The 12,386-nt window shown below is 34.3% G+C and overlaps 2 protein-coding genes across 5 annotated transcripts in view; one reads left to right on the forward strand and one right to left on the reverse strand.

Moving 5' to 3' along the window:
- The window catches only part of LOC139516106 (uncharacterized), a 76,594-nt gene extending 71,983 nt beyond the window's left edge, over window positions 1-4,611 (reverse strand). For all 4 annotated transcript variants that reach the window (XM_071305959.1, XM_071305957.1, XM_071305958.1 and 1 more), the window contains exon 1: window positions 4,534-4,611. The gene's annotated coding sequence lies outside the window, so the exon portion shown is untranslated. The remainder of the gene's footprint in view (window positions 1-4,533) is intronic.
- A 5,374-nt stretch (window positions 4,612-9,985) lies between these two features.
- Window positions 9,986-11,195, forward strand: LOC139514816 (uncharacterized). The gene has a single exon (XM_071304433.1). It carries the CDS (start codon window positions 9,995-9,997, stop codon window positions 11,147-11,149), a length of 1,155 nt encoding a protein of 384 aa, XP_071160534.1. The 5' UTR covers window positions 9,986-9,994; the 3' UTR covers window positions 11,150-11,195.
- Window positions 11,196-12,386: the final 1,191 nt, after the last annotated feature.

Here is a 12,386-nt window from a genome sequence, read left to right on the forward strand (position 1 = left end):
TCAGATGGTTTTTGTCAAAAATGAAAGTGGACGCATCCGTTTCATCCTCAACCTTTTAATAATATATGTTATGTATTATCATCAAATACAACTTATATTTTAATATTAAGAATGAACACAAATGCAGCCACTTTCATTTAGGACGGAAACCATAAAAAATTGAACTAAAATACTAATGTGAAGATTTTAGTAATTAAGCATGACTTAATGATGCTAGTACCTAATATATGTGCATTGTATTGTCAAAAACAGCCCTTATGTAGCAGAAACATTCTTCTTTCCAACAAATAACTAAAAGTTTAAATATTAACAATTTTGTAAAACTGCTATATTTTGGGGACAAAAAGGGGACTTACCAGACCTACTCCTTCACTAACTTCATGAAAATTGTTAAAAATGTACTTTAAAGGGCAATAACTCCTTTAGGGGTCAACTGACCATTTTGGTTATGCTGACTTATTACTTTGCTGAACATTATTGCTGTTTACAGTTTATCTCTATCTATAATAGTATTCAAGATAATAACCAAAAACAGCAAAATTTCTTAAAAATTACCAATTGGGGGCAGCAACCCAACAACCAGTTGTCCAATTCATCTTAAAATTTCAGGACAGGTAGATACTGACTTGATAAACAATTTAACCCCTTGTCAGATTTGATCTAAATGCTTTGGTTTCAGAGTTATAAGTAAAATCTACATTTTACCCCTATGTTCTATTTTTAGCCATGGTTGGTTGGCACACATTTTTTAAACTAGTACCCTTAAAATGATTGTGGCTAAGTTTGATCAAATTTGGTCCAGTAGTTTCGGAGAAGAAGATTTTTGTAAAAGATTACAAAAATTTACAAAAAATGGATAAAAAATGACTGTAAAGGGCAATTACTCCTTAAGGGGTCAACTGACCATTTTGGTCCTGTTGACTTATTTGTAGATCTTATTTTGCTGAACATTATTGCTGTTTACAGTTTATCTCTATCTATAATAATATTCAAGATAATGACCAAAAACAGTAAAATTTCCTTAAAATTACCAATTCAGGGGCAGCTACCCAACAAACAGTTATCCGATTCATTTGAAAATTTCAGAGCAGATAGATCTTGACTTGATAAACATTTCTATTCCCATTAGATTTGCTCTAAATGCTTTGGTTTCAGAGTTATAAGACAAAATCTACATTTTATCCCTATGTTCTATTTCTAGCTGTGGCGGCCATCTTGGTTAGTTGGCCGAGTCATTGGACACATTTTTCAAACTAGATACCCAAATGATGATTGTGGCCAAGTTTGGTTCAATTTGGCTCAGTAGTTTCAGAGGAGAAGATTTTTGTAAAAGTTAATGACGAGGAACGTCGATGACGGAGGACAGCAAGTGATGAAAAAAGCTCACCTGGCCCAAAGATAAAGCAATATCAACTTGTAGATATGAAACAAAACTTATGTAAAAAACAAGAATGTGTCCAATGTACACCGATGCCCCACTCAATCATTTTCCATGTTCCATGGACCGTGAAATAGGGAAAAAATCTAATTTGGCATAAAAATTAGAAAGATTATACTATACTATAGGGAACATGTGTACTAAGTTTCAAGTTGATTTGACTTCAATTTCATCAAAAACTACCTTGACCAAAAACTTTAACCTGAAACTCCCACTTTCATTTTCTATGTTAAGTGGACCATGATATTAGGGTCAAAAGTCTAATTTGGCTTTAAAATCAGAAAGATCATATCATAAGCAATAAGTGTACTAAGTTTCAAGTGGATTGAACTTCAGCTTCATCAAAAACTACCTTGACCACAAACTTTAACCTGGAGCAGGACGAACGGACAAACGGCCGGACGAATGGAGCCACAGAACAGAAAACATAATGCCCCTCTTCTATCATCGGTGGGGCATAAAAACAACAGTAACTTGGTGAATTTCTATTTCTAATTTATTTTAGTAGTATGTTACATGTAGCATAAATACAAGTATTATATTTTGGAGGTCTTTAGACAGGCTTCACTGTATTTACAAATTCATCAAACAATTCATCATCCTTATCCAAGTTTATTATTAATTATCACCCCTTTACTTAACTTAGCAGATGGGAGTCAGGTCAGATATCAAACCATATTGACACTTTTAATAATTTCACCACATGGCTAAGGGAGCTACCATTTGATTTTTATGGGGGGGGGGGGGGGGGGGGGGGGGGGGGGCTAGGATGAAAAATTTTCTTCTGCATTTTTTTTTAGCTGTAATCTCTGACCTGCCTTTTTATTTTTCACTCTGTTCGGTCCTGCCTTTTTTTTTTAGTTTATCCTGACTTTTTTTTACCTAAATTGTCGTCCTGACTTTTTTTTTTTGCAAGTGTCTCATCCTGCCTTTTTTTTTACTCAAAACTCCTGTTCTGCCTATTTTTTTCGAATTTCATCCTAGCCCCCCCCCCCCATAAAAATCAAATGGTAGCTCCCTAATTTGAGATAAACTTGTCAGAATCATTCTGAGGTACTACATGTATGTATTTGTTTGTGGGTTGTTGTTTTTTTTTGTTAAAGTTAAAATGTGTAATCAAAATGTGGAACATTTACAGTAAAAACAATATTTGTAGGTTGAAAATAATTTAGAACTGCAGTCTTTGTAAATTGAAAAATCTATGGCAAAAAAGTCAGATAGGAACATGTATTGACAGAGAAGAAGTAAGGTGTCTAATAAATTACAAGCAAAGACTACAAATGTTATGTTTTGACTTTACATGTACATGTTAGTTATGATTTAAAATCTAAACAAGAATGTGTCCATAGTACATGAGTGCCCCACTTGCACTTTCATTTTCTATATGTTCAGTGGACATTAAAATTAGAAAGATCATATCAAAAGGAACATGTGTACAAAGTTTCAAGTTGATTGGACTTCAACTTCATCCAACACTACCTTGACCAAAACATTTAACCAAAAACTTTAACATGAAGTGGGGCAGACAGACAATTGGACAGACTAACAAATGCACACACTGAAACAAACATTATTCTCATAAATTGGCCATAAAAAGCAGGTATATTATATATATGGAGTATGATAGCAAATGATTGAACGATTGATTGTTGTTTGCATAATGACCAGTGGCAATTATATAACAAATATTATTAGTGATCTTGCAAATAAAACAAAACAGCAGTTTCAGAACATCTAGTGCAGTTTAATTTATTACTTTGAAATACATGTACTACCTGGCAATGTCTGATATTTTCAAAATAAATAAAGTGGAAAGTTGCACATTTCATGTTCTGATAATGATTGAGTTATCTGATTTAACTTTGTTTGTATTTTATGTGATATTTCACTATTGTTTGCCTAACAATCTGCAGAATGGATATCTAGGAAAAGTTTCTGAACTGAAATAATAATTTTGCAGAGGAAAACTCTTTACAGCTTAAATCCTCATCATTTCGACTCTGTAAGATACTTGACTCATGAGCAAGCATACCATATTTCCTTTTTTTAAATCCATATGTATGTACGTAAGCAGCACTTTTTATTGTTGAATTATTTATAACCACAATATGAAGCATTATTCAACTTAATTTTCATTTACAACTGGTTTATATTTTTATATTAAGATTTGTTAAATCAGAAACAAATTAAATGATGCAAGTATGCTTGCTCACAGCTCACAAAATAATTATTGGCAATTACCTGTTGTTTCTGTACATTCAACTGATGTAATATGTAAGGGGTCGTAATGGGGTTACCTTCATAAGGAATAGCAGTAAAAATTCTTGCCAAATAACATTACTGGTAATTTTGGGTGCAGGACGATAAAATGCACTCTTTCTTTTAGATGATAAATTAATCCACTGATTTTTAAGAATCACATGATTTTTTTTCGAAAAACAAGTCACAATAAATATTTGAGACCTCTGAGGAATTATGATAAGAATATTTTGATGTACCACGGTAAAATTTTAACCAATTTGATGCTAACAGTAGCCGAAAATAACCTTTTGACGCCTGACAGTAAAGGACATCCATATATCTTCATACAATGTAAGTACGAAAATTATAATTCTTCGTGGGACTATGTTAATATTATTTATCAGTCTTTATTTTTACTTAAAGCTGTGTAAGAAGTTTTTAAAGGAATTAGAAAAAATAATGACACTAAAAACAACAGTATCACACAGCAGGGACTTTCTGTACTACTATATAGTATAGAAAGTCCCTGGAGTTACTAAATTATCATGTAAAATCCATTTGACACTGGTTTATTTACATGAAGCGACCAGTCATTGAGTATATTATATGCAATTGCTGTTTCAATTATTTTCTTACGTGAAAATAACGTACTTGATATCAATGTTTATTACACTTTTACGTTTTGCATGATCATGGTTTTCAACACCTTTACCATCTGACCATGTTTACATGTTTCACACCGTCTTTTCATGTTCAAACAAAAGAATTGAGGGTATGCCATTGCTCTTAAATAACCATAAGAATGTATGTCAATTTAAGGTTATCACAGTTTTCAATAAATATATGCTTTTTACCTTAAAATTTCCTTAAATTTCTGTACGTGACGTCAGCTAGCAACATCAAGCTTTCAGAATGGCCAAGGAAAGTGTCAGAGGAGTTTCGATTGTAATTTTAGAGTTAGTTCCCTTGTATGTCAGGTGCGCGTTTTTCAATATTTTAAATGACATAAAATTGTTACACATATTAAAGTTAATGCCGGCCGCCGCCTCGATGTGTAAATTTCTTTCCGAATTTCAAAAGTCACATGATGCTAGCGATATGCATGTCTTAAGTTAGGGTTTAATGCGTTAATAATAATAACTGTCAGAGGCGGATTTAGGGGGGGGGGGGGGGGGGGGGGGGATTGTGGGAAACAAACATATTTGATTATACATAGATAGGAAATCACTAAAGCCAAGGCCGTAACTACCCTTGAGGCAAGTGAGGCAATTGCCTCACTAAAATTTCGACACTGATTATTTTTTTTATACATATATATAAATATAATAGTCATTTGTTGTTCTAGTCATTTGTTGTTCTGTCTCAACCGTAATTTCTATAACTTGTCATCATTCCTTTTTAACTATTCTTCCTGGATATAACTCAGCATCTCAACGGGTGATGTTTCTCGATTACATTAACCTAGTAACGATAATCATCATGGATCTTTACTTAAAAACAGGCTCTTGCAGAAAAAGGAAAAGCAGCAACACTGAAGGTAAAGAAGGAATAATTCAAGTAAACTAGTTTTTTTGGGAACAGAGTTTGAGTATTGCATATAACTTCATTAGGATAAGTAGTCACTGACAAATCAAGTACTGGTCTTCGGAAGGGGGCAGTCCTGTCTACGTAATCATTTCACGAACTTTAATTTTTCTCTTTACAGATAAATAAAATATAAATAATATGAAACATGACTGCACGCATGGATTAGCTTTTATCCATGTTTCTTTAACCTTAAAAATTGAAAGAATATTCCATATTCCAATTTGATATTAATGAGGCCGATGGCAGAACCTTTAACACCGGATTTTGTCTTTACTTATTCGGGACTACGGAATTTCGTTTCTTTATATTCGGGGTTTCGGAATCGGACACCCCCAACCCCTAACCCAAAAATTTATAGATTCTGTAACTAAAATACCACCAACTATTTCCAGAAATAATTTGAAATTACGGAACTACATGTAAACGTCAAAAACTCGATTCCAATTCCCCTGTACCCATATCATATATACTTACTCTATAGATAGAATCATATACATGTATCTTATTCTATCCCTAGTTTGTCTACTCTTTGTCAGCGTAAAAGCGAGTTTAATATTTTGTAACTGCGACTGTATGATGGTGCTTGCAGGAAAGCTTAATTCCCTTTTGCAAACAAAACTGTTTCTACCGATGCTGCTACCGAATTGCTGATGGAGAAGGAATTGGAAGAAGACATTGATCATTGTGTTGATGATAATGTGCTACCTTTAGAAACACAGACTGCCCCGAAATGACTGAAAACTTGGAAAAGAGCATGCATGAGTGGCGAGAGATTGTGCGGTCTTGCCATGCTCCATGTTCATCGCGATAAGGATATCAGTAGACCAAATTATGATTCTGAAACGATTTGACTGAACCGGCCTTAGAAAAATTGGCAAACTCTACTGAATCGATATTTGTTTTATGTTCTGGCAGCAGACTCAAATCAGTGATATTTGGATGATTATCTTACATATAAATTTAAATAAAGTTGTTAAAAATTTGGTGTGAGTAGTTAAAAGTCTTAAAATATGAAAAATTTATATAAAAAGTGTCCAAATTCAAAACATTATCAAACTCTCTAAAAATGCCTAAAATGCAGGATTTTCCACCATTCATTTCATACCCTCCAAAAAAAAATTTCGCCTCGCTTCGCTCGGCTCAATTATTTTGCCTCACTAAAATAGGATGCCTAGTTACGGCCTTGAAAGCATGACTACTAGAGGGGCCCTCTTAAGGCAAGTCAGTAGCCTCCCCCTGAATGATAATTTCTAGATCTGCTGTAAAATCAGTAAATTTAAACAGCATAATGCATCCCCTCCCCTCCCACCCATACACTTTTATTGGGATTTTTTTTTCTAAATTTAAGAAAAAGAAAATGAAAGCGTACTCTTTTTCAAACTTCTTGACAATTCCATTAAAAAGTTTGTTTGCTTGGCACATGATTTCAAAACGGTTTGAAATTACTGAATTACTAAATGTAGTATGCTACTTTTTCAGGCTTTAATTCAGTGATACAGAATAAGAATCTAAGAATAAGAATAAGAATATTTATTATTCCAATCAAGGGCCCTTGATGGGCAGCATAACATGTACACACAAAACAATGCATCATGATTTCGGTAACAGAAAAACATTTTTATATACTAAAATGAGACATTAAACAAGAATGTGTCCCGAGTACACGGATGCCCCATCTGCACTATCATTTTCTATGTTCAGTGGACCATGAAAATGGGATAAAATCTTTAATTTGGCATTAAAATTAGAAAGATCATATCATAAGGAACATGTTTACTAAGTTTCAAATTGATTGGACTTCAACTTCATCAAAAACTACCTCGACCAAAAACTTTAACCTGAAGTGGGACGGACGGACGGACGGACGAACGGACGAACGGACGAACGGACGGAAGGACGCACAGACCAGAAAACATAATGCCCATAAATGGGGCATGAAAAAGATACATGATGTACATCAGTAAATTTTGTATAGATACTGCCATAAGAAAGCCATGTACACATAGTATAACTTGACTAAGCGGTACTGGTCCACCAAAGATACACTGAATGTTCAGAGAACCGACTCTACTCAAATCAGTTTTATGGCAGAATTTTGGTTAGTTGTTGTCATTTCATAGTTTATTCATAATTTTTACTAATACAAAGAAATAATACTAGACTGGGCAGGGGCGTAGCTAGAAAGAAACGATGTGGAAGCAACTACCGCCGAGCGTAGCGATGCGAAAAACTTTTGGTACCCTATTATGCAGAATTTTTTTTTCGGTTTTCGGTCATAGGACGGTTAAAAGAGGAGCTATATGTAGATAAAAATTTATGAATGTAAAACTATTAATAAATCTTCTGAATATAGTAACACATAAACAACTGAGTAAACAACAAATATTTGTGATACAGAATTTACTGAGTAATACTCTTTACTCAAAATTGTCCGAAATCTGCTCTTCGGGTCTGGGCAGAAACAAACTTCTCTATTACTTTGTCAACATTCACACTGAAATGCCGATGAACATGCAGTAATCATGGTAATGCTATGTAACTTTCGTTGTTCATTGTTGATCGTACATTTGTACATTTGATCTCAGGGCCATCATGGCATGGTAGCACTCGTGAGATGTTATAAACCAGCGTACGTGTTCGGCATCGAGCGACCTCCCAATTGAATTCGTCAAAATTACATGCTAGGTCAGTTTCGTATGTTTCAGACAATATTGACTGAGATTTGTTCGTTTGTGATATTTCCTACAACACGACGAAGCCGTGAGATACAGCACAAAAAAGCGATTTTCTGATAACTTGACGCGACTCCACTCTCCAGTTGCCTTATAATATGGTCTATGAACGCAAAAAATAATGAGACTTTCCAATACTGTTTTGGCGTGGTTGCAGGGTGATTGGCTCCGGTAGTCTGTCAACCACATCGCCTCGGCATATTTTCAACGATATCGAAGGGATCTGATAATTCTAATGCCGATTGGTACATCTCATTCCAAACTGATGAACTGTACACTGTAAAATGTGCTCCAAAACTACATATCTTAGAATAGACTGAGTATTACAAATTCAAAAGTAAAAATCTTGTAAAAGATACAAGTAACCTTCCGATTTTGTCATAATCTCAAAAAAAAAAATTATTTTGAAACCAAATGTCGTTATCTAATGATATTTCATCAATTAAAAAAAGTGACAACATAGGTGTTTCCTTTAACATTCAATTTATAAATTTTTATTTTGCCATTTCTTTTTTTGCATGCCGAATCAATGTGCACGCAACTTCGGAGCTACGATCTTTTTCTGAATGAACAGCTTCATCAACACTTGTAACTAGGTTGTCAAACTAATATCCGGGATAGACGGAAAAGACACCAACAGTCTCCGATTCCGATTGACCAACTCATCTCTCTCTTCTGCTTTTTTTTTTTTTTCTTTTTTTTTCTTTTTGTGAAAACGAAGTGGATGCACGTGCTGTCGTGCTTCTGGGTAGCTACGCCCCTGCTGGGAATATTGACCGAATACGGTGATGACCTCTAACATGCATATATAGTCATGTACGCCAAATCTCTTTGAAAGGTGAACAACCAAAATAACAGCATTCACTTCAAATCGTTTGTATTTATATTACACACATAGCCTCGCCTTAAGCTGCTATTTTTCTAAAGTTTTCTAAAATCTCCATGCCTCTGCATTTCTATCAGGCATAATTCGAGGAACAAGGCCATTTTTAAAGGTGCGTGGACCGCATCATTAATATTTTGGAAGCGTGTCGAATCGTTCAAACAGTCTAGGGTGTGATACGAATTAACTTCCTTTCCCCTTTGCAAACGACAAGAAGGCTGAGCAAAAGAAAACGATAGACTTGTCGGCCTTGATTCAGAAGAATGTTCCCCAGTGGGTGATATGTCATCCTGGGGATTGGCACCGGGATTAATCATCAATCAATCATGCATGGACCAACAACACAAGTTCATGAACGTTGATGTACATCTATTAAGAAATTCGATGTTTTGGTTTCATTTCAAAATATTTGTTTTCGGTAAACTTTATATAGACTATATAGAACTAGACTTAAAACGAGACTACCTAGTACTATTGACAATTCTTATCAGACAATGACCTTGGACTGGCTGTAGCACATACTATTTAACATATAACCAGACATTGCACCGATACAGCATTTACTTTTTTAAATTATTCACAAACACTGTCATGAAGGACACTCAATTTTATATACAGTTCGTTCGAGTTGAGTATTTGAATTTGGTCTGGTTAATTCGACAACTAAGTAAGTGGTCCTTGTACCGTTTGTACATTCAGACATGAGTGATTCGGGTTTGGACATTTTTGTTAAAAAGGTCAAACAAAGTTAAAAAAACTTCTTTCAGTTATTAGATTTTTTTAAATCTTAATTACCCAAACATTCAAAACTCCAATTTTATATACATGCTCAATACTGACAGACAACACAAAACTGCAAATTATGCAAACTGATAGTAATAAACCAGATTAAACCCGATTAAGTGACAAAACACACAAACAAATTGAAACATTGTTTAATTTTCGGCTCACATTTGCAAGCACTAAAACCAACTGTCCAAACCGTTAATTGATTAGTATTTCATAAATCTAACCCAAGGTCCGCAAAGTTGTTTTTCGCACATTTTTTGTTTTATAACTTAAGATTATAAAACGTAGAATGAGCATTAAAACTTGGCATATTCATATAGAAATATGGACGACGATATGAGAGTCAGAGTTAGGCTGCATAAAAGACTGTCTGGTTTAAATGATGTATTAGACAACGAATTAAATTACAAAGTTAACAAAATAACCAAGGACCAGAGGAGAGCTTTTGCTCAACTGGAAACAGATATGAAACTTTTAAAAAGGGAACTTTCAAAGTGTTCATTAAATTCAGACAAAGAGTTGGACCTTTCTCAAAACAAAACCTGGGATAAACCTTCTGCTGTGGTGTTAAAGGCCAGGATGATGATTAAAACTAACCCTTTGCGGAAGAATAAATCTGAAGAGAAGGGCAAATATAATCGAGAGAAAATACTACCAAAGAATGTGATACGCTTGGAAGATTTACCAAAAATAAGATACGAACTTAAACAAAAGCTTGATATTTCTAAAGATGAAGGAACGACTAACACTTATGATTCAGAGGAAAATATAACTACTTCGACTCCGAATTCCAGTGAACTTATGACTAATGATATGACCTCATCATATGATGAAATCGAAGGTTCTGACACCGTGTCTGATGAATTAGTTTCCGAGTTGTTCCCGAAAAGATTGATACATCGACGCAAGTCTCTTCCAGTCATATTTACACCACCAATCATATCGACAACACCAATTGTATCGACAACACCAATCATATCGACAACACCAATATTATCGACAACGCCTATCATATCGACAACACAAATGACAAAAAGTAACTGCAAAACTTTTAGGAGAGGATCTATTCAATCGAATCAGTTGGAATTGATTGATTTTAAGCACAACAGAACAGAAATCGTTCCTGACTCTCGACTAGATCGTCGGCGTTCTTCTATTCAAACTGATATTGAGTGTGTGCAATTCAAAGTTCCGACTCAATCAGAACGTCGCCGTCAATCGTTACCAAACATTATGGTCAAACCAAATACCAGTAAGTGCTCTAGCAGATTAAATGGAGAATCCGATGGGAACGAATATCTTGAAGTAAAATTTAACAAATGTACAGGTCCATCAAACAGTGAGAGACGGGTTCTTATGAGGAAAAGCAGTTCGTTCAGAATATATAGGTATTTAGCAGATGAAATCCCAAATATGTCTAACCAAACATTAGCAGACATTCATAGTTTGAGACAGACAATTTCCGATAACAAAACATGAACCGTTGATATCTATTCTTCTCAAATAAATTTTGGACACGAGACAATATTCAGTAAGTGATGTCTTTCTTGTAGCAGCCACTGAGGCTTGTAAATAATGGTCGAAAATGAACATTAGAGAAGTCGAAAACAGTATTTGAGTATTTCTCATTTTATTTCTTTCAAGTTATAATCATGCTCTTAGTGTTTAGATGTTTCATCTATTGGCTATTGCATGACATATTCATTTATCATATAGAAAGGGACATTTACACAGCTACAGTATACCAAAAACACGGTAAAGAATTGATTTTCCTTTGTAAGTTGTATATTTCTATGTACTGATTCGTTTGTACTAATAACCTTTTCGGCCTGTCATTTAGGAAATTAGAGTTGAATGGTTTAATACTGGTATTTCCCCCCTCCCCACACCGTATGTTTGTGAGTAAGGAACTTGGTGAGCCGGCGTCTTACGTCATTCAGGTGCGGTTTTTTTTCTCGCTGTGTTGATGACCTTATAGTGGCCTTGGACTGTTTTCTGCCCTATGATCGGGTCTCTTTTACACATTCCCCATTTTAATTCTCTATTTTACAGGTCTTTTGTGCATGTCTCTTTACCATATTTTTGATTTCTTGCTTTACTGTCTTTTTTTATAAACACATATCCCACATTATGAAGTAGTTTTTTTTTATAGAGAAATGGTGTAGACACAGATAAGTGTGGATTGTATGTTTGGAAGTATTGCAGTATGTTCTGAGTTTTCTGGTTTTTCCCCATATGTTATGTTAAGCTGTGTTGCACAGTGATTTTAAAGTATTATACGAAGAAGTTTCTGACAGGCAGCATGTCAAATATAATTATGCTTATCGTTGATATGTTTGCTCACTAAATGCTTTATTTGAATATAATTCTACTTTATAGTTATTGCTTTTTAACATTGCAAATACTTGGAATGTGTACATCGAAAGGTTACTGGTGAATGTATTTCCTGCAACAAGTATCACAATTACTAAAGTTCAGCTTTCATTAAGTTCACATCTTCCAATCAAGAGTTACAAGACTTGTAAAGATGTCCAATTCAAATAGGCCGGGAATGTATGTTATCACACAAAACATTCTTCCAGTTTATTTCTTATATGTTACAACGTATTTAAGGTGGTACCCAACACCTTAACTAAAATTAATTTGGCACGTTTAATTTTCTTAAAATTTTGACAAAGCATTTATTTTGACCCTTTGACAAAAATATAAAAATTTA

Source organism: Mytilus edulis, chromosome 3 (assembly GCF_963676685.1).
Source record: "Mytilus edulis chromosome 3, xbMytEdul2.2, whole genome shotgun sequence".
NCBI classification, from domain to species: domain Eukaryota; kingdom Metazoa; phylum Mollusca; class Bivalvia; order Mytilida; family Mytilidae; genus Mytilus; species Mytilus edulis.